This window comes from Eretmochelys imbricata, chromosome 16, assembly GCF_965152235.1.
Source record: "Eretmochelys imbricata isolate rEreImb1 chromosome 16, rEreImb1.hap1, whole genome shotgun sequence".
Taxonomy (NCBI): domain Eukaryota; kingdom Metazoa; phylum Chordata; order Testudines; family Cheloniidae; genus Eretmochelys; species Eretmochelys imbricata.
This window is the reverse complement of record NC_135587.1, coordinates 1,825,810-1,849,200: the sequence shown is the minus strand read 5'-3', so window position 1 is coordinate 1,849,200 and position 23,391 is coordinate 1,825,810. Positions and strand designations below refer to the sequence as shown.

The 23,391-nt window shown below is 48.4% G+C and overlaps 1 protein-coding gene across 13 annotated transcripts in view; it reads left to right on the top strand.

Moving 5' to 3' along the window:
- The window catches only part of LOC144276191 (uncharacterized), a 76,540-nt gene that overhangs the window by 11,726 nt on the left and 41,423 nt on the right, over nucleotides 1-23,391 (top strand). For 2 of the 13 annotated variants that reach the window (XM_077836128.1, XM_077836127.1), the window contains exons 2-3: nucleotides 19,294-19,489; nucleotides 20,161-20,287. The exons of 10 other annotated variants lie outside the window; for them this stretch is intronic. In XM_077836128.1, coding sequence (XP_077692254.1) covers nucleotides 19,397-19,489; nucleotides 20,161-20,287 — 220 coding nt within the window. In that variant the 5' untranslated portion in view covers nucleotides 19,294-19,396. Of the gene's footprint in view, nucleotides 1-19,293; nucleotides 19,490-20,160; nucleotides 20,288-22,239; nucleotides 22,387-23,391 lie in introns of all 13 variants that reach the window. One more of the 13 variants, XM_077836126.1, reaches the window with a different exon arrangement.

Sequence of the window (23,391 nt, the reverse complement as noted above, 5' to 3'; positions counted from 1 at the left end):
CTGTTGGGTCTCACCGGGTGGCTAACTTTCGCAAATATAATCTCAGTCCTGCAACTTATTTGCCTTTGTTTTACCTTTGTCTATATTTTCTTCACAGCCAGCTGGGACTGAAAGCAGGGGTTTTTTTGTGCTTGGCCTAGTCTGTGCAGATTCCTGATCTTTAACGCAAAGTAGCTTTCTTCTTATCTCTCAGGCCAAGCTAACTTTTAAAATTAACCCATTCTTTTCCCTCCTTGACTTCAGTCTTAACTAATTGGGAATATAAAGAAGCTGGGGGGTTAACAAAAAATAATTTGGGAGGCATCTGGATGCTTTATATTTCATTTCAAAGCCTGTACTTGAGTTCTTAATTTTTCCTGGGAGTCCTTTAGACTCCGCATCCGAGACTCGTGGAGTTTTTGTGGCTTCCTCTGAGGCGTATGATTTTATTTAAATTGAAGGTACCTTCTAGTGGGAATTGTTTAGATGGATTATCATGCGTGTGAAGATTCCAATTTTTCAAATACCTGCAGGTCCTAAGACCATAATGTACATACATGTGATATGCTGGCATACCATTAAGGGGCACGGGGGAATATTTAGACTGCCCCTCACCCATTTTCTAGGCACACAGTAGGGAGCTGATAAGCTAAGAATATCTCTTCCACTCGGATCACTCACACAGGAAAGATTTATCGAGGATGACCACGACCTTCCTATACCTCCCTTCAGCAAAGAGCGTCGGCTAGTCTCAGAGGGACAGCGCAGCTTACTCTGATTGCTTCCAGTGAGATGGTCAGACCAGTCAGTGGCTCATAAGCATGGGAGAAAGGGACAAGATGGATAGAGGCACACAACCCTAGACCCAAGCAGGCTGCTCGCCAGGCGATGCCATGCAGAGACAGCCCCCCAGTCAGGATCTTTTACTGAGGTGCAGTCCACCGGGCTTGTATTAGAGACAACCCCGGTCACAAGCCTTTGGCTTCGCAGGGTGCTTTGGGCATCTTACACACACACACACCCCTCTATTCCTGCATACCATGATGCATCCGGACTTAATACAACCTTTCCCTTATGTGAAAGTACCAGTACATTAACCTTATTGGGCGCGGCAAAACAGTTCCCCAGCACCGCTCTGTATCTGATCTTGCTGCACAATCAATAAGTTTGGATGGCCCCAAAAGGGACAGACAGCCTCTCAGGCAGTCCTTCTCCGATACCCCAATAAAGATTTCAAAAGGTCTCTTACCTCTATTGTGGTGCCATGAGGTTCGAAAGGGAATGGTCCGCAGCAGCTGCCGTTGTCTTTGCAGGCATTGCCATCCTGTACGAGCCCCCAAATTGTTGGAGGAAAAACACAGTTCTTGCTCTCAGGTTGGGTGCAGCAAGTCAGATACAGTTTATTATCTCAAGCAATTGTACAGAGGGAGAGAGTGCACTAGGACACAGGGTTTCCCCCACCTAGGCAGGTCTCTCCCAGATAAACAATTTGAGCAAGTATTTATACCATTATTACAGACAATAATAAGCAACAACTGCATATTGTTTATACATATTCCTTCATGATATCTTATTTTTCTTACCATTTCTCTTATAGTCTGCATTCTATTCTTATCTAATACAAGGTCACAGCAGCCTCTTTCACAGTTATTTTCCACTCGCTTCTCACTATCCCCGCTTCTACAAATCTCGCGTTATTAAAGCTAGAGTTAGCCTGACTCCTGCTCATTTCAGAGGCCTGCATCCAAATTCCCTTCATCTATTTCCGCACTACTTTCTCAGTATGAATCAGGAGGCTTCCCGTCTTGTATCCTCCTCGTATTTCGTGACCAGGTCAGATTTGGTCAAATGAAATAAAAGCAAAACACATTCTAAGCTGATTGTAACACTTCCAGTGCTGTTACAAACTTTGATGCGTCTCACCACAGGCTGGCTGGTTGCTCTTCAGCCAGGCTGTCCCCTTTGATCAGTGCTTAAGTCTCTTGGTGTGGTGTCTGTAGATGTACATGGAAGAGAGAGAGAGCATGGCAAACGTCTCTCCCTCTTACCATGTTCTTTCTTCCCTCTTGGCTTTGCCCCCTCCCCACTTTCAGAGTCAGATGAGCATTACCTCATCGCAGTCCCAAACTGACCAAAGGAAAGGGGGTGACTCACTCGAGAGTCCAACAGATCCTTTTGTTACTGCATAGGCCAGCGTTCTTTATTCCTGTGAGGCTGTGCTGGGTTTGTCCCATACATGCATTGATGAGGTGTGAACTGCCCCTTTGCTCTTAGAGTGTTTTTGCCTGGTCTTATTTTAAGCCATGAGGATACATTTTCAGCCTCATAACTGTATACATTACTGCAACAACAATTACTATAACATCACTGTAACAGCAATGCTCAGTGCATCATGAGCCTTCACAAAACACCCAACATGACAAATTTTGCATTGGATACCACACAATCATTTTATAAGGATGAACATGGGGGTGTAGGGTGTTCCCACGAGGTACCGAACGTCACAGCACGTCAGCCCCAGGTGGGGAAAACAGAAATTACATCAGTTAGCTTTACTGTGGTAAAATCTACTGGGGCCTGGTCTCCGTTAGCATGTTTTTATAGTTAGCTAGCTCCATTGAGCTATCCAGATATAGAAGCACAGCTATATTCTCTATACTGACGTGCCTCCAGTATACTACTCTGGGTTAGCTCATATATTTTCCCTTGACATGTCCCAATCTACTCCGCATTCCCTAGTCTAGAGAAAATATTATCATGATGGTAAAACATTTGCAAATAACACAACTCAATAATAATCAGATAGCAGTGAGTGAAGCAGATTTCAGTGGATTAGAGGACAATGCAATGGGAGAATCTGTGGTCCTGATTCTGAGTCCTCAGATGTAACTTGCTCTAGAATCTCATTCTATCTGAAACAGAAAATGTCTTCTATCTCTCTGAGATGTAGATTTTTCTCTCTTTCCTAAAGGTTGTTTGGTCACATAATTGAATATTAGTTTGCTTTGACAGAATGTAGTTCAGATTTATTGAGGACTTTGAGACAAATGACGGTTTGCTTCAATAGTCATTTCTTCTTTTATTTATGGTTTCCCGTCACCCCTCCATGATGACATGGGGAATGTTCAAATGCAGCTCAGTCAACTGGAGAGAATTCTCCTAGTTATGGGTTATGCTACCAAGGAACCAGGAGGGGTTTGAAATGTCCAGTCTGAAATGGTGAACAACAGCACACCCCAATCTGTGCAACTAACCTACGGAACTGGGTATAATCACAGTGTTATTCAGTTATGTAAGTCAGTATTATCTCAAATATCTGGGGAGAGAGTTCCACAGTAAGTGTCTTGGAACTAGGCAAAATACCTGTGTATTTGGTTCCCATAACAGTTGTAACCTTGGCCCTATAGGAGGTTTCCTTGTACTAGCTGAGATAAATGCCAAGGAAATGAGATTAGTCTGGGAACCATTAGAAGCATGGTTTCCGCCTAGGTGTGTGTAAAATTTTGTAAGAGCAAGGGAGTTGTATAAAAATGTTCTTTTTGGGGGGATCTCTGGGGGAGGAATGTCGGGAACTTCTTGCTTAAATAACCTCAAATGTAAGCCACTAACCATACCTTGCATGCCCATAGAGCAGTGGTTCTCAAACTTTTTGTATTGGCAACCCCTTTCAGACAGCAAGCCTCTGAGTGTGACCTCCTCCCTTATAAATTAAAAACACATTTTCTTATGTTGAATGCTATTTTAAATGCTAAATTTATTACCATATTGTTTTAAATTAATATATCTGTTCTCATTGTTTATAAATTAAGACTAAAACACATTTGTTTAGAAATAATGTTGTAAGTCCAAAAGATATTTTTTTAAATAGTTACTGTTAAATAATGGGGTGTGGAGGGGGGGGGAGAAACTTTGTCCATATCACTTTTCACAGTATACTTAGTGCCCCATTGCCCCCTTACTTCTGGGCCTCTGCTGGCAGCAGGCGTTGCCTTCTGAGCTGGGGGGCCAGAGAGCAGCAGCTGCCAGCTGGTCACCCAGCTATGAAGGCAACTCTGCTGCCAGTAGGAGCACACAACTGCATAAGTAAGGGTGGCAATGCCATATGAGGCATCCTTATTTCTGAGTATCGTTTGACCTTTGTGCTGGAAGGGGTGGCTACGAGCGGGGAGTTCAGGCAAATTTTGGGGTGGCTATAGCCCCCACTAGCCCCCCTCAGCACCACCCTTGTCTGTGTGTCTGAGTGTTAAATTATTATTTCCTTTTTTTTTTTTTTTTGCCCGTCTCTGTGTTCTGATTGGTCTGCGGTTTAATGCAGGTCTTCAGCTGCTGAATGCTCAATCCCTCTAATGTTGTCTCAGACCCACCTTTTCAGTCTCAAGACAACAAACCTGCACACAATACTATGATCCGCAGAGTCCAATTTCCTTAAAGTGGTGATAATACAAACATATTTTGTTTCAGAACAATAACTCTGTATTACATACTTACAATTCTTTTGGAAGTAAATACACATTGCAACGGAAAGGTGTGTGTAATTTTTTAAAACCCAAGATTTAAATTATATATTTTATAGCAGTTGCTCTCTGTTTCATGCATGTGCTCGTGGCCCCAAAAAATAACCTCATGACCCCTTGAGGGGTTTTCACCTCCAGTTTCAGAACCGCTGCCAAGGAGAGTAGCAAATGCCAAAATAATCTGAGCACACGTGGATTTCAGAGCAGTTAGATTTGTCAGTTTACAAAACAGAAGGTAGTGCTGAGCTGTAACTGTGTCAGAGCCGGCACTCTGCTGTAGTCACTTCCCACGTCCATGGAGGGTGTGACAGTCAGCTGGGCCCATCCACTGATACAAGACAGGGTGAGATTCCTGTCAGGAGTCCTTGGGAGAAGGGAGAGCAGGGAGCAGTGGAGTGGATGAGATGATGGGGATCTGGTGACCCTGCACTACTATAAAGGAGGGAGGGCTGAGAGCAGTGGGAGGAAGGGGGCTGGGTGTCCTGGTGAGTGAAAGGGCTAGTTATATCTCTTTCCCCTTCCCCTGCAAGGTGTCAGCCTCATGCCTTTCCGTCTCCTGGAGTGGATTTCTGCCATTCTTCTTCGAGTGCTTGTTCACATCCATTCCACATTAGGTGTGCGCACACCACGTGCACAAGCATCGGAAACTTTTTCCCTTAGCAGCTCCCGTCAGGCCGGTGGGGCTCCCGAGTGGTGCCACTGCGCCATGCATATATACCCCCGCCGGCCCGATCCCCTCCAGTTCCTTCTCTCTCTCTCTCTCTCTCTCTCTCGTAGAGGAGCAGCTCCATAGCCTTTAGAGTAGCTGTTATTAGTTCGTTTACATACAGATTATGGACACTTAAGTCATTTGGTGCTTGGAGGCCTCCAGCACCTGCCCCAGGTCGCGGGGCATGCTGCAGGCCCATGACTTCAAGACTTGCGCCACATGCTGCAAACCTATGCCAGTTAGTGACCCCCACAACTTGTGTCTACGTTACCTGGGGGATGGACATGAAACTGAACGGTGTAGGATTTGCAAGGCATTTAAGCCAAGGACAAGAAAGAGACTTTTGCCTGTTGATGCGCCGCATTGCAGCCACCGGGCCCAGAGCACCCGACGCCGGCTCAGGCTTCCTCGGTGCTTAGTGCCCTGGAGCCGTAGAGAGACCCAGCACCGGCTAAACACCGTAAACTGTCGGCCCCGGAGTGCCAGGCTAGGCCCTGGCACCGCTTGTCCTTCCCCGTGCGGCCCCCAGCGCAGCCTAAAGGAAGGCACGGTCGTTCCCCGCACAGGAGGCCGGTGCCTCCCGAGCACCGATAAGAGTGGGAAGGCCGCGGTACCGGCGCTGACGCTGGCGGTCCCGGCAGCACAAGCCCCACCGAGCCCAGACCTAAGTGAGCTCAGTGCAGACGATGGGCTTGAGGGCATAACGGATCAGCAGCCCTCTACGCCTGGCACCTTTGAGGCTGCAAAGGACCTCATCGAGCTGTCGGCGAACCCCTTCCCGTATGGGGAGAACCCTGCAGCACCCGTTCCTGGGGTGCTGTCGAGGGGTACGACGGCAATGGTGTGCCGCTCAAGGACACCCTCCCGGCACAGCTCCTAGAGTTGGTCCCGGTTGAGCTCCGACTCTGTGGACTCACACTTGCCAGCGGCCCAGAAGGAGGTTGCGGCACCGGCAGCGGGTCGACGCGAAGAAGCACCCAGAAAAGGGCACACCGCTCTCCGGCACGACCCAGAGACCAGCAATGGGAGGAGTTGAGATGGCCCTCGCCAGAGGACTCCCGCAGACGGTCCTGGTCCAGGGAACGCCGTCACTGGTCCAGATCCCAGTCCCGGCCCTGGGGATACCCGTACCGCTTCTGCTTATCCAGGAGCCGCTCGTTCTCCCCCGGCGCAGATCGTTGACACCGCCATGGTCTTTGCAATCAGCGTTGCTGCAGTCTGGCACTGACTCCGGCCACTATAGCTACCAGCACCAGGCCCCGGACAGCAGGGAGCTGGCAACTCCAGTGGGGGCCGCCAGGCCATTGGCCCTTTTGGACCCCCTGGGCCTATCAGGAGTGCCAAGGGGCCCCGTCCAGGGCAAGTTACTCGGTGCAGCTGTCCCAGTCCCCGCACCGATGCCAGATGGTGCCGGAGGCAACCGTATCCAGGCCTCCAGCATCCCCCCAGCATAGATTGGAGAGACAGGCACCGAGCTCGGTGCCGTCCCATGGACTCCTGCCCCGGCCTGAGCTGGAGGCCCCTCCCACGGGAGATGGGGAGCAGGAAGACCAACCAGAGGGGGTTAAGCAGCAGCTAACCTCTTCGTCTTCCCCTGATGAGGCGGTGGCAGGTACAGAGGTGTCCGGCCTTCGCCGATAGACCATAGAGCCCACCAGGAATTGCTGCACAGGGTCGCCCAAAACTTGGGGTTGCAGGCCGAGGCGGCAGTTGAGCAGGAGGACACCATTAAGACTGTGAGACCTCTCTTCAGGCCTCCCTGGATTCGGCAGACGCAGCGGCTAGAACAATCGCGTCGGGGTGGTCATGAGGCGCTCGGTGTGGCTCCAGGAGTCAGGCCTGCCACCCAAGGTCCAGAATACACTCCAGGACCTCCCCTTGGAAGGGTCCGGTCTCTTCTCGGACCCGACAGACACGAGGCTACATAACCTCAAGGACTCACGAGCTACGCTCAAGTCGCTGGGTATGCACATCCTGGCTGCCCAGAGGAAGCCCTTTAAGCCGCAGCCTCCCCATCAATGCCAGTACCAGCCTCGCCATAGGCATGAGCCTTACCGTAGGCGAGGCAGGGATATCAGGCGACAGCGCAAGAACAATAACAATAATAATGCGCCAGGCTAGAACCAAGGACAGCACAAACCCCAGCCGGGCACTAAGCCAGGCTTTTGAAGGTGCACTCGAGGACAGTGTATCAGACCAGTCACTGGATCCGTCCCTTTGTTTCCCAAACCGCCTGTCCCGTTTCTCCCCTTTATCCCATTACGTCAGACTGTTGGGTCTTGCGCACGGTGCGGAATGGGTACTCACTGCAGTTCACCTCCCTCCCCCCCCTTCCCCATCCCTCTTCAGGGACCCCTCTCATGAACATCTCCTAGAGAAGGAAGTCCGCTCGTTGCTAGAGGTGGGGGCGATAGAGGCGGTGCCGCACAGCTTAAGGGGGAAGGGGTTCTACTCCCGGTACTTCCTCATCCCCAAGGCCAAAGGGGGCCTTCACCCCATCCTAGACCTGAGCGGGCTCAAAAAATTCCTGGTCAAGGCCCTGTTCCGCATGGTCTCTCTGGGCACCATCATCCCTTCCCTGGGACTGGTATGGGGGACTGGTACGCCGCCCTCAACATGAAGGACACGTATTTTCATATCGCCATCCACCCAGCACATCGGCGGTTCCTACGCTTCACTGTGGGCCGAGAACGTTACCAGTTTTCGGTTCTCGTTTGGTCTAATTGCGGCCCCAAGGGTGTTCACAAAGTGCATGGCGGTGGTGGCGGCCTTCTTACAGAAGCAGAGAATCCGGGTGTACCTGTACCTCGACGACTGGCTCGTGGCGGGCCGATCCAAGGCAGAAATGCGTGGCCATGTGGAGGTAGCCCTGAGATTGTTCCGCGAGCTGGCACTCCTGGTCAACGTCCCCAAGTCCACGCTTGTACTCACGCAGAGAGTGGAATTCATAGGGGCGGTCCTGGACGCAGTGCAGGCCAGGGCAAGCCTTCCGGTATCCTGATTCTGAGCTATCCAGCAAGTGGTGGCCTCGCTGCGCTAGTTTCCAACGACAACGGCCAGGTGCTGCTTGCGGCTGCTGGGCCACGTGGCAGCATGCACGCACCTGGTCAGGCATGCCAGACTGAGGTTCAGGACTCTGCAGGCGTGGCTCGCTCAGGTGTACCGCCCAGGCAGGGACCCCCTGGACTTGGTAGCGACAGCCCCCAGGGATGTGCTGGACTCCCTGCTTTGGTGGTGGCAGTCCCAGCCTGTGGTTTCCAAAGGCATCCCCTTTGCCGCCCCACAACCGAACCTGACTCTGGTGACGGATGCAACAGGCCACGGATGTGGGGGGCTCACCTGGGGAACCTCATGACGCAGGGGTTGTGGTCCGGAGCAAAGCGGTCGCTCCACATCAATGTGAAGCAGCTCAGGGCAGTTTGTCTCACCTGCCAGACCTTTCACGCCACTCTGAGTGGTCACAGCGTGACAGTTCTGACAGACAACGCTACTGCCATGTTCTATATAAACAAACAGGGCGGGGCTCATTCCTCGCCACTCTGTCTCGAGTCTCTCCTCCTCTGGGACCTTTGCATAGCCCATGCAATTCACCTTGAGGCGTCCTGTCTCCCGGGGGTACGAAACGAGCTGGTGGACTCCCTCAGCAGGTGGTACCACAAGCACGAGTGGACACTCAGGGCGGACGTTGTGCTTTCGCTCCTCCGCAGGTGGTACCGCAAGCACGAGTGGACACTCAGGGCGGACGTCGTGCTTTCGCTCTTCAGCAGGTGGGGTTTTCCCCAGGTAGACCTGTTTGCCACCAGGGCCAACACCCAGTGCCCGCATTTCTGCTCGTTCCAGGGCCACGGCGTGGGCTCGCTCGCGGACGCGTTTGCGATCCCGTGGAGGGGGGGCTTGATGTATGCCTTCCCCCCGCCCTGCTCCTCTGGGTGCACAAGGCCCTACTCAAGATGCGCAGGGACAGGGCGGCGGTGATCCTCATCGCCCCAGCCTGGGCCCGCCAGCACTGGTACACATGGCTCCTAGAGCTGTCAATGACGGCCCGGCTAGTCCTGCCCCTACACTGGGACCTCATTACAGAGGACGGCGGGGGGCTTCTCCATCCCGACCTACAGTCACTGCGCCTGACGGCATGGAGGCTCTGTGGCTAAACGCCCTGGAGAGCCAGTGTTCCCTTCCAGTGCAGCAGATTCTGCTTGGCAGTAGGAAACCCTCTACCAGGGTGGCCTATATGGCCAAGTGGAAAAGGTTCTTGTGTTGCTGTGAACCCCAATAGGTGCAGCTGTGCCAGTCCCCGGTGCAGGCCATCCTGGAGTATCTCCTGCACCTCAAGCAGCAAGGGCTAGCCCCGTCCTCACTCAGAGTGCACCTGGTGGCCATCTCCGCCTTCCATCCGGGGTTCTCGGTGGGCTCAGTGTTTTCCCACCCAACGGACGGTTCCTGAAAGGGTTGGAGAGGGTGTTCCCATGCTCCCGCCCAGCAGTCCCTCCATGGAACCTTAACCTGGTCCTCTCTAAACTCATGGGACCCCCTTCTGAGCCCGTTGCTTCCTGTTCCCTCCTCCACCTTTCCTGGAAGGTGGCATTTCTGGTTGCCATTACCTCGGCCAGAAGGGTGTCCGAACTGAGGGCCCTCACCTCTGAGCCACCATATGCAGTATTTCACAAGGACAAGGTGTAGCTCCGGCCGCACCCCAAGTTCCTCCCTAAGGTGGTGTCCCAATTCCGTCTGGGCCAGGACATTTGTCTGCCGGTGTTCTTTCCAAAACCGCATATGGACCCAAGTCACTGCAGCTTGCACACCCTGGATGTGCGTCGAGCGCTGGCGTTCTATTTGGAGCGCACCAGACCCTTTCGCAAATCCGCGCAGCTGTTTGTGGCTGTAGCCGAGAGGATGAAAAGCCTCCCAGTGTTGGCGCAGCAGATTTCGTCTTGGATTACAAGCTGCATCCAGATGTGCTATGAGCTCGCAGGTGTTCCAGCCCCGGCGGTCACGGCCCACTCGACCAGGGCGCAAGCGATTTCCACGGTGTTCCTGGCACAGGTCCCGATCCAGGAGATCTGCAGAGCAGCCACCTGGTCCTCGGTGCACACCTTCACAACCCACTACGCGTTAACCAGCAGGCCAGAGAGGACACGGCGGTTGGCAGAGCAGTCCTCCGAGCATTTTCCGTGACTCCTATCCTCCTTCAGAGATAAGCTTGTGTCATAAATATAAAGGGAAGGGTAAACCCCTTTGAAATCCCTCCTGGCCAGGGGAAAGCTCCTCTCACCTGTAAAGGGTTAAGAAGCTAAAGGTAACCTCGCTGGCACCTGACCAAAATGACCAATGAGGAGACAAGATACTTTCAAAAGCTGGGAGGAGGGAGAGAAACAAAGGGTCTGTGTCTGTCTGTAGTCGTCTTTGCCAGGGATAGACCAGGAATGGAGTCTTAGAACTTTTAGTAAGTAATCTAGCTAGGTATGTGTTAGATTATGATTTCTTTAAATGGCTGAGAAAAGAATTGTGCTGAATAGAATAACTATTTCTGTCTGTGTATCTTTTTTGTAACTTAAGGTTTTGCCTAGAGGGGTTCTCTATGTTTTTGAATCTAATTACCCTGTAAGATATCTACCATCCTGATTTTACAGGGGGGATTTCTTTATTTCTGTTTACTTCTATTTTTATTAAAAGTCTTCTTGTAAGAAAACTGAATGCTTTTTCATTGTTCTCAGATCCAAGGGTTTGGGTCTGTGGTCACCTATGCAAATTGGTGAGGCTTTTTATCCAACATTTCCCAGGAAAGGGGGGGTGCAAGTGTTGGGAGGATTATTCATTGTTCTTAAGATCCAAGGGTCTGGGTCTGTAGTCACCTAGGCAAATTGGTGAGGCTTTTTACCAAACCTTGTCCAGGAAGTGGGGTGCAAGGTTTTGGGAAGTATTTTGGGGGGAAGGACGCGTCCAAACAGCTCTTCCCCAGTAACCAGTATTAGTTTGGTGGTGGTAGCGGCCAGTCCAAGGACAACGGGGGGAATATTTTGTACCTTGGGGAAGTTTTTGACCTAAGCTGGTAAAGATAAGCTTAGGAGGTTTTTCATGCAGGTCCCCACATCTGTACCCTAGAGTTCAGAGTGGGGGAGGAACCTTGACAGCTTGTGATCCACCTAATGTGGAACGGACCTGAACAAGTACTTGAAAAAGAAAAAACTGTTACTTACTTTCTCGTAACTGTTGTTCTTTGAGATGTGTTCTCATTGTTTATGAATGAAGACTAAAACACATTTGTATAGAAATACTGTGGTAAGTTCAAAAGGTATTTTTTTAAATAGTTACTGTTTAATAATGGGGTGAAGAGGGGAGAAGAAACTTTGTGCATATCACTTTTCACAGTACACTTAGTGCCCCATTGCCACCCTTATTTCATTTCCTTGTTTTTACTTTCACCACTATACACGTGCTGGAAGGGCATGAGGCAGCACAGGGCAACCTTAACTCTGCTTTAATGTAGTTTATGGGCATTTCTTTTTCTTTAATAGACTTCTCTTCTCTTTAATTTCTTCTCTTTTAATAGTCTTTTTTGCCACTGGAGACTAACAAATTTATTTGAGCATAAGCTTTCGTGAGCTACAGCTCACTTCATCGGATGCTGTAGCTCACGAAAGCTTATGCACAAATAAATTGGTTAGTCTCTAAGGTGCCACAAGTACTCCTTTTCTTTTTGCGGATACAGACTAACACGGCTGCTACTCTGAAACCTGTTTTTTGCCACTGTAACTGTGTCTGCATTAGACCTTTTGCCAGCAAGCTATGTCAGATAGGGATGTGTTGTTTTCTTTCCACACCAATAGCTGACAGAGCAGTGCTCTCAAAACTCTGAATTAGCTACCAGTCCAATAACTATATGTAAATTTGAGAGCACTTGAAAATAGTGTTCCTAAGGGTACGTCTACAGTACGAAATTATTTCGAAATTATTTTATTTGAATTTTCGGAAGCTATTTTATACAGTCGGTCTTCTGTGTCCCCACTGAAGCATGTGAATTTGGCGGATTGCGTCCACAGTACTAAGGCTAGCATTGAATGTCGGAGCGGTGCACTGTGGGTAGCTATCCCACAGTTCCCGCAGTCCCCGCCGCCCACTGGAATTCTGGGTTAAGCTCCCAGAGCATGATGGGCCAAAAACATTCTCACGGGTGTTTCTGGGTGTGTGTCATCAGAAAGCTGCGGCAGACAATCGTTTCATGCCTTTTTGGCGTGCAGACACCATACTGCTTTCAGCAGATGGTGCACCGCTGCTCTCCTGCTACTATGAATCCACCTCTCATTTCCTCTCATCTTCCTATGTAATCTCTAGTAGCTACTCTTTCTCTTCCTCATTGAACGCTTCCACTGCCAACTCTGCTCAGCCATCGTGAACCGAGCAGCACAGCTTCCACCGCCAACTCTGCTCTCTGGCTATTGCCACGCTTCCGAGCTTCTCCATGTTGTCTGTCCTGGGCTCCCACCTCCATGAAAGCCACAGAAGACAACCATTTTCAGCCTTTGCTCAGCTACCGTGAACCAAACAGCACAGCTTCCGCTGCCACTCTGCTCTCCTACATTTCGTGCCCTTTTTCCAGGATTACCCGTGCAGGTGCCATAGTCATGGAGCCCGATCCGATCTCCGCTGCAGTTTTGACCATTGTAAATACCTCGTCCATTATCCAGCAGTATGTGCAGTACCTACAAAACCGGGCGAGGAAGCGACGACAGCGCGATTACTATACTGATGAGGACATGGACACAGACAGCACAGCATGTGGCGACTGGGAGATCATGGGCCAGGTTCATGCCGTGGAACGCTGATTCTGGGCCCAGGAAACAAGCACAGACTGTTGGGACTGCATAGTGTTGCATGTATGGGATGATTTCCAGTGGCTGAGAAATGCGTAGGGCCACTTTCATGGAACTTTGTGACTTGCTGTCCCCTGCCCTGAAGTGCAAATACGCCAAAATGAGATCAGCCCTCACAGTTGAGAAGTGAGTGGCCATAGCTCTGTGGAAGCTTGCAACGCCCAGCAGCTACTGGTCAGTCGGGAGTCAGTTTGGAGTGGGGAAATCTACTGTGCTTCAAGTAACCAACGCAATCATTGACCAGCTGCTATCAAGGGTAGTGACTTTGGGAAATGTGCAGACCACTGTGGATGGCTTTAATGCGCTGGGGTTCCCTAACTGTGGTGGGGCAATAGACAGAACGCATATCCCTATTTTGGGACTGGACCACCTTGGCAGCCAGTACATAAACCGCAAGGGGTACTTTTCCATGGTGCTGCAAGCACTGGTGGATCACAAGGGACGTTTCACCAACATCAATGTGGGATGGCCGGGAAAGGTGCATGATGCTCGTATCTTCAGAAACTCTGGTCTGTTTGAACAGCTGCAGGAAGGAACTTACTTCCCAGACCAGAAAATTGTTGTTGGGGATGTTGAAATGCCTATAGTTATCCTCCGGGACCCAGCCTACCCCTTAATGCCAAGGCTCATGAAGCTCTACACAGGTACCCTGGACAGGAGTAAGGAGCAGTTCAACTATAGGCTGAGCAAGTGCAGAATGGTGGTAGAATGTGCGTTTGGATGTTTGAAAGCATGCTGGCATAGTTTACTGACTTGGTTAGATCTCAGCACAACCAATATTCCAGTTGTAACTGCTGCTTGTTGTGTGCTCCACAATATCTGTGAGAGTAAGGGGGAGACGTTTATGGCAGGGTTGGGAGGTTGAGGCAACTCGCCTGGCAGACAGTTTTGCATAGCCAGACAACAGGGCGATTAGAAGAGTGCAGCAGGGCACGCTGCACATCAGAGAAGCTTTGAAAGCCAGTTTCATGACTGGCCAGGGTACAGTGTGAGAGCTGTGTTTGTTTCTCTTAAAGTTACCTGCCCCCTATATATATATGAAAGGAAATAAAGTCTCAGTTGTTTAAAAATCGTTCTTTATTATTTGTTGCACAAAACATTGAGAGAAATCAGAAGCTAGATGGGGGAGGGGGATATTAGGTTGGGGGGATGGAGGAGGAGGAGGGGGGGAGGACAAGTCCAGAAACCAAATCAAAATTTAGGATACACCAGCTTTCTGCTGTTTGTGCAATCCTGTGGTGTTGACTGTGTGGGTCCCTGTAGCCTCCCGCCCCGTGTTCTTGGGCGTCTGGGTGAGGAGGCTATGGAACTTGGGGAGGAGGGAGGGTGGTTATTCAGGGGCTGCAGCAGCAGTCTGTGGTCTTGCTACTTTTCCCGCATTAGATCCACTGTACAGCAGAGCATGTCAGTTTGCTCCTCCATGAGCTTGACCATAGCATCCTGCCTGCTCTCATCGCGCACATCCCTCCTCTCTTCGTATTCATGTAATTCTTTACACGACTCCTCGATTGTTTGCCTCCACGCATTCAACTGGGCCCTATCAGTGCGGGAGGTCTGCATGAGCTCGGCAAACTTGTCGTCCCAAGTTCGTTTTTTCTGCCTTCTGATCTGGACCAGCCTCTGGGATGGAGTAGATAGGGGCCGCATTGAAACATTTGCACCTGCTGTGGGAGGAGAAAAAGGGAGGGTAGTATTTTAAAAGATACATTTTAGATAACAAAGGGGACACTGTTTCTCAGTGAAACAGGCAATTCATAGTACACAGCACATGTTCTTTCCGTACAAGGTCGCATTTTGCCTCTTATATTGAAGTGCCTGCCACTTTGGTGTGAGTAAACCATCACTTGCGGCCCGGCAACAGAATTCAGCTTGCAAGCAGCCTGCAGGCTCTCTGGGATGATCGCTTCACACAACACCCTCCCCACCACACCCCACACACACACACACCACGGGGCTCCGATGAGGGTCTGATCAGGGATGAGCCCTTTAAACTAAACATGAACAGCCCAGCGTGGCTCCGATGAGGCTCTGATCAGGGATGAGCCCTTTAAACTAAACATGAACAGCCCAGCGTGGCTCCGATGAGGCTCTGAGCAGGGATGAGCCCTTTAAACTAAACGCGAACAGCCCAGCGTGGCTGGGTTTTCCCCACCCCATGGCTCCGATCAGGCTCTCGCTCACCAGAAGTGCCTTCTCCAAGGTCATGGTCCGGGTCTTGGGAAAGGAGGAGCCTGTACAGGAAGGATGGGCTCCACCTAAATGAAAATGGAACCAGACTTCTGGCATGTAAAATTAAAAAGTTCATAAAGGGGATATTAAACTAAGGGCTGGGGGAATGGCAATAGGTAAGAAGAAACAAATGGTTTGGACAGAGCCATCCTTTAGGGGAGGATCTCTTAACAGGGATTCTCTATTTCCTGGTAAAGAGGAGAGGATAGAAGTTCATAAAGTACAGGTAGTAGCTGAAGAGAAACTGTCAAATGAAAGAGTCCAATTTAATTATATCAGATGAAGGCAGACAACTAAATATTGACAATATTTATAAGTTCTTTTATACAGATGCAGAAAAGCTAAATTCTCAAATGAGTATACTTAAATGCCTGGTTTTAAATGAGGATATTGATATAATAGGCATTACTGAACTTGGGATGATGATAATCAATGGGACATGGTAATATCACAATACAAAATATATAGGAATGACAGAATAGGTTGTGCTTGTGGTTTTACCCCCACAATCTAGGGCACCCAACCTCTACCCTACTGAGGGCTCGGGGTGTAGGACACCTATTCTTACCCACGGGGCTCAGGAAGAAACCTGGTCAATTTAAGTGCCTGCCCTTTCCCTCAGGGCTCTACAGGTCTACAGAACCTTTTCCCAGTGAAAGTGTCTTACAAAGCTGTGCTCTAAACGTCTATTTATTACAAACACACACACAACACAAATGCCAAGAAAATCTCTAATGCTCACCACTCCCAATATACAGACAGATTTCAGCCAGTGGCCAGTCAGGATCCACTCATCTGGGGATTCCCAGTGCCCATACACGGCACGGTCGTGTAGTGGGTACGATGTTTTGCAGCTTGTTGTACTGCAGTCTGAGGTTGATTCCTAAGGAACATTTTTCATTTACATTACGTGAGTAAAACTAGCTACTGCCTTCAAATTTACTAAACATATCACATTATCCTACACTCCTGAATAAGAGATTTTAACCAATTACAAAAAGAAAAGGAGTTCTTGTGGCACCTTAGAGACTAACCAATTTATTTGAGCATGAGCTTTCGTGAGCTACAGCTCACTTCATCAGTTACACACTGTTCTCATTCCTGACCACGTTTTTTTACATTGTATCTTTCACACCCCAATTGTAACTTAGTTGTGACCTTCTCTATTTGTGCAGATAGTCAGCATAAAAATGATGGTCAGAGCTTATCTTAACATTTGTTGAGCCTCTTTCTGTAGCCTCCCTAATTTCACAGCACCTGGGCGTCTCTACTTTACAACCTGGTGGTTGTAACTCTCGTTAGGGACATTCCTGAGGTGGGGGTGCTTTATCAGCAGCAGAACATTCTTTTTTTCAATTTTAATGGTAAACTCCCTGAGTTTCACCCAAGGCTGGTTTAATACAGGGGCGAGGGGGTTATCAGCTCTCAGGTCAATAATGGGTAGTTGGCACTATATGTGAAAGAAAGCGTAGAGTCAAATATAGTAAAAAAATAAAATAAAATTGAATGAATCAAACTGTGCCGTAGAATCTCTACTGATTATTCCACACTTGAATAATTTGAATATAGCAGTAGGAATATGCCATTGACCATCTAACCAGGATGGTGATGGTGATTATGAAACGCTCAGGGAGATTAGAGAGGCTATAAAAATAGAGAACTCCATAATTGGGGAGTTCAACTATCCCCATATTTACTAGGTAAATGTCCCCTCAGGACGGGATGCAGAGATAAAGTTTTTAGAAACCATTAGCGGCTGGATCAGCTAGTCCTGAAACCCACAAGGGGAGAGGCAAGTCTTGATTTAGTCCTAAATGGCACACAGTATCTAGTCCAAGAGGTGAATGCAGCTGAACCACTTGGTAATTGAGACCATAATGTAATTAAATGTAACGTCCTTGTGAGGGGGCAGATACCAAAGAAGCCCACTACAGTAGCATTTAACTTCAGAAAGGGGAACTATACCAAATTGAGAGAGCTGGTTACATAGAAATTAAAAGGAACACTCACAAAAGTGAAATACCTGCAAGCTGCATGGAAACTTTTAAAAAACTCCATAATAGAGGATCAAAATAAATGTGTATCCCAAAAGGGGGAAAAAACAGTAGGAGGATAAAAAAATACCACCATGGCTAAGGCAGTTAAAAGCAAAAATGGCATCCTTGAAAAATTGGAAATCAAACCCTACCAAGGAAAATAGAAAAGAGCATAAACTCGGCAAATCAAGTGTAAAAGTATAATTGGGCAGGCCAAAAAAAGAATTAGAGCAACTAGCAAAAGTCATTGAAACGAACACCAATTTTTTGAAGCACAGCAGAAGTAGGAAGCCTGCCAGACAATCAGTGGGCCTGCTGGATGATTGAGGTGCTAAACAAGCACACAAGGAAGCCAAGGCTATTGCAGCATAGCTGAATGAATCATTTGTATCAGTCTTCACTGCAGAGGATGTGAGGGACTTTCCTACACCTGAGCCATTCTTTTTAACTGGCAAATCTGAGGAAAAGTCCCAGATTGAAGTGCTGATAGAGGAGGTTTTGGAACAAATTGGTAATTTAAACATTAATAAGTCACCAGGACTGGATGGTATTGACCTAATAATACTGGAGGGGCTCGGATATAAAAAGTTCAGAACTACTGACTGTGATATGTACTCGGCCTCTGTACCAGATAACTAGGGGCAGCTAATGAAAACTATTTTTTTTAAAAAATCTGCAGAGGCAATCCTGGCAATTAGTGACCAGTAAGCCTAACTTTAATACCAGGCACATTTTTGAAACTATAGTAAATAATAGAATTATCAGACACAAAGGTGAGCATGATTTGTTGGGGAGGAGTCAACATGTCTTTTGGAAAGGGAAATCATACCTCACCAATCTATTAGCATTCCCTGAGGGGGTCAACAGATGTGTGGACAAGGGTGATCCAGTGGCTATAGTGTACTTGGAATTTCATAGAATCATAGAATATTAGGGTTGGAAGGGACCTCAGGAGGTCATCTAGTCCAACCCCCTGCTCAAAAGCAGGACCAATCCCCAATTAAATCATCCCAGCCAGGGCTTTTCAGACATCCTTTGACAAGGTCCTTCACCAAAGGCTCTTGAGAAAAGTAAGCAGTCATGGGATAGGAGAGAAGGTCCTCTCATGGATCAGTAACTGATTAAAAGACAGGAAACACAGGGTAGGAATAAATGGTCTGTTTTCACAGTGGAGGGAGGTAAATCGTGGGGTCCCCCAGGGATCTATACTAGGGCCATTGTTGTTCAATGTATTCATAAATGAAGTAGAAACATGGGGAAATGCGGTGGCAAAATTTGAAGGTGATGCAAAATTACTCCAGACAGTTAAGTCTAAAGCAAACTGAAGAGTTACAAAGGGCACTACAAAATTGGGTGACTGGGCAGCAAAGTACCAGAGGAAATTTAATATTGATAAATGCAAAGTAATGCACGTTGAAAAACATAATCCCAACTATAGATACAAAAGTATGGTGTCTAAATTAGCTATTACCACTCAAGAAAGAAATCTTGAATTCATTGTGGATAGTTCTCTGAAAACATCCACTCAGTGTGCAGTGGCAGTCAAAATACATAACAGAACATTAGGAACTGTTCAGGAAGTGATAAGTAGTAAGCCAGAAAATATCATAATGCCACTATATAAATACATGATATGCCACACCTTAAATACTGTATGCTGTTCTGGTCAGCCCATGTCAAAAAAGATATATTAGAATTGGAAAAGGTGCAGAGAAGGACAACAAAAATGATTAGGGGTATGGAAAAGCGCCCCTATCAGGACTATAAAGTCATGAATGGTGTGGAGAAAGTGCATAAGGAAGTGTTATTAACCCCTTCACATAACACAAGAACCAGGAGTCACCCGATGAAATTAATAAGCAGCAGATAGGGTGCTAAAGGATCTCAATGGGTTTAGCCCTGGTGGGAAGGGTCGGGTCTGCGCTGCAATAAAGTGACTGAGTGTTTTGCCATAGGAGAGCCGAGAACATTTCTCTGCAGGGAAAGAGCCTGGGGGAATGTGCTGTGAAATTCACTAAAGCTGGTTATGAAATCTCTTCAGTCCCCCTTCTCACCCTGATGGGCTGCAGAACAACATCCACATTTCACTCCGGATGGGCCCAGCCTCCTAGGGGACGGGAAAGGAAAATGGTTGCCGTGGAGCTGGCTCAGGTAGGGATTATCAGGGAGTTGCTGATGGGTTCCCTCTGCACTGACAGGGGCAGTAAACCCATAGCTTCTGGGAAGTTTAGTCTGGAGGTGGGAGGGGGCACGAAATCCACAGGCTGGAGAAAAGCATGGGGACAGGGTGTGACAAACCTGCTGGAATTTGTTTAAATTGGGGCTTAGGTTCTAGGAACAGACCCATGGGGGTTGGGAGAGGAAACTGCCCAATTTCTGGGACAGGAAACACCCCCTCAGACAGGGCTGGAGAAATTACCAGCCTGCCAGTGCTGCAGCCTGAACCTACTGACCAGAGGCTGCAGAGAGGTATGAAGGGGCTTAGGGGAGATGCCCCATCCTCTCACTTCAGCTGATGGCAATGAGGAGGGTTACTTTGGATTCCCCGCAGGGAGCTGTCCCTGGACACTGCTGGGGGCTCCGTGTCCTATATCAGCCTATGAGGAAAGACAGTATCCTCCCGCAGCAGAGAGAGGGGAGGGACAAGGGCTCTCTTTCTCCCTTTACCCTGATGCATACTGGCTGCTCTGAGCAGGGGGAGGATTGGACTCTGCTGACTGTGTGCATCCCAGAGCTTCCATCTGATGGACCCTGCGCCCCTGTGAATCGTGGGGTTGTCAGTGGGGCAGCAGGTACTGAGTGTTGGACTCTTGCTCTTACAGGAGCCAGTGACCTTTGAGGAGGTGGCTGTGTATTTCACCAGGGAAGAGTGGGCTCGGCTGGACCCCGCTCAGAGAGACCTATACTGGGATGTCATGCAGGAGAACTATGAGAATGTGACCTCGCTGGGTAAGGATTCCTGTCCCCTCCGTTATTAGAAGGGGAAATGAAGAGCTGAGGTTCACATCACCCCACAGTGCAACCTCAACTCTGCCCTCTTTCAGCAACACCCCAGCATGCCAGTGACACACATACGAGCACTCCCCCTCCCCTGCTAGAGAACGCTTTGGGAACAGAGCACAGGAGCAGGATAACACAAAGTCTGAGGTCTTCTCTTTGCTAAGGCAAAACTTGGGTTTAGGTCTAGCATAAAGAACAGAAGTTGCCTACGCCTGGCCACTAAAACACTGAGCATACTGCACACAAACCAGCTCAGACTTGCAAAATGTTACCACCCCTTTACAGGAGATAATGCTGCCGGCTTCTTACTTACAGTGTCACCTGAAAGTGCGAACAGGCGTTCATGTGGCACTTTTGTAGCTGGCGTTGCAAGGTATTTGTGTGCCAGATATGCTAAACATTGGTATGCCCCTTCATGCTTTGGCACCATTGCAGAGGACATGCTTCCAAGCTGATGAGGGGTTCTGCTTAATAACGAGCCCTAATAGATACATTGCCACCCTTTGTTGTGAGACTAAAAGCTGGATCTGTGTCTCTCCTTCACCTGGAAGGGATGCACAGTTTTCATTCCCCCAGCTAAATTCCCATATCAGTATCACTATATAGAGTTTTGGACAAAGGAAACCTCGTTGCCAAGAATATTCTCTCAGAAAAATATGTTCTGATGTCCTTTCTATACATTCTCAGTTTACCTAAGAACATCAGAATGCCCTTACTGGGTCAGACCAAGGGTCCATCTAGCCCAGTATCCTGTCTTCTGACAGTGATAAGTGACAAGTTCCCCAGATGGAATGAACAGAACAGATAATCATCATGTGATCCATCCCGTCGCTCATTCCCAGCTTCTGGCAAACAGAGGCCAGGGACACCATTCCTGCCCATCCTGTCTAATATCCATTGATGGACCTATCCCCCATTAATTTATCTAGTTCTTTTTTGAACCTGTTATGGTCTTGGCCTTCACAACATCCTGTGGGAAGGAGTTCCACAGGTTGACTGTGTGTTGTAAGAAGAAATGCTTCCTTTTATTTGTTTTTAACCTGCTGCCTATTAATTTCATTTGGTGACCTCTAGTTCTTGTTTTATGCGAAGTAGTAAACAACACTTCCTGATCTACTGTCTCTACACCAGTCATGATTTTATAGACCTCAATTATATCTCACCTTAGCCATCTCTTTTCCAAGCTGAAAAGTCCCAGATTTATAAATCTCTTCACATACAGATTTATCACGTAGCTAACTGACACAGCTATGCTGGCAAAACTAAAATCAAAATCTGCATTTGGATTTGAGTATTTTAAAATATTTTTCCCTCCAGAAATTTTGGCATCAGGGCAAATCTTCCAAAGGGGACCCCTATAAAATGCAAGAATAAAGCTCAACACAGATTATCTGAAAGCTGTCAATGGTAGGGCTCAAATTCAAATGTAGCTCAGGTTCAGCAATGGCCCCAGCATGTCCGCTAGAGACAAGCAAATACTGTGACAGCTGTTTGCAAGAAACCTGCTGCTGTTAACAGAGCCTTAATCTTCCTACACATGTGCATTTCAGTCTCTTTGATTTATCAGTTTGGCTCCTGCTGATCTGAAATTCCCGATTTTACACTTCACTTTTTCAATACTGCTTCCTCAGAGAGGTATTGGGTGCTCTGTACTAGCTGAGATAAATGCCAAGTGACTGAGATCCTTCGGGGACAATTAGAACCTCACGTTCATCCTAAGTGTGTGCAAAATGTTATGAGAGGGTGGGAATTTTCTAAAATCGTTCTTTTTTGGAGGGAGTCGGGGGAATCTCAGTAACTCCTTGCTGAAATAACACCAAATTTAAACTAAGAACCACACCCTGCTTGCCGACAAAGAGTAGCAAATGTCAGGATAATATAAGAGCGCTTTTGCATTTCAGAGTGGTTCGAAGAGTCAACTTTTAAACAGAAAGTAGGGCTCACCATAATTGTGGAAGAGCTGGTGCTCTGCTATAATCATCGTACAACATTCATTATTCCAAAGCAGCTCGACTCCACCGCAGGGGTTTGGAGAAACAGGACTAAAGGTATATATACTGTGACAAAGTTCCTCTACCTTGGTCTTGTGCTTATTGGCGGATTTGCTCGCCTTGGAGCTTCACGGCAGCCCTCAGCTTAGCCGTTTTTCTGAACCCACAGTCCAGGTCGACTCCTCCTGTGTCTGACCAGGAGTTGGGAGGATTTGGGGGGAACCCGGGCCCGCCCTCTACTCCGGGTTCCAGCCCAGGGCCCTGTGGAATGCACCTGTCTAGAGTGCCTCCTGGAACAGCTGTGCGACAGCTACAACTCCCTGAGCTACTTCCCCATGGCCTCCTCCCAACACCTTCTTTATCCTCACCATAGGATCTTTTTCCTGGTGTCTGATAATGCTCGTACACCTCAGTCCTCCAACAGTCCACGTTCTCACTCTGAGCTCCTCGTGCCTCTTGCTCCCTGCTCCTCACATGCACACCACAAACTGAAGTGAGCTCCTTTTTAAAACCCAGGTGCTCTGATTAGCCTGCCTTAATTGATTGTAGCAGCTTCTTGATTGGCTGCAGGTGTTCTAATCATCCTGTCTTAATTGTCTCGAGAAGGTTCCTGATTGTTCTGGAACCTTCCCTGTTACCTTACCCAGGGAAAAGGGACCTACTTAGCCTGGGGCTAATGTATCTGCCTTCTATTACTCTCCTATAGCCATCTGGCCCGACCCTGTCACATATCCCCCCCTCTGCTCAACACTATGGGGTTGGGCAACTTGGGACGTCAGGCAGTGTACTTGTGACAAGCCATCTGCATTGCCATGGTGGCTTCCAGCCCAGTGCGGTATGGTGAATTGGAAAGGTTGTAGGAACAGGAAACATCTGGTCACCCTTCTGTTCTTCTCTTTATTTAGCTGCATCCACTGGAGGGGTGCATGGTCGGTCACAAGGGTAAACTGTTGTCCCAGAAGGTAATAACATAGGGTTTCCATGGCCCATTTCATAGCTAGGCGCTCTCTTTCAACCACAGCATACTTCTGCTCTCTTGGGAGGAGTTTCCTGCTAAGGTAG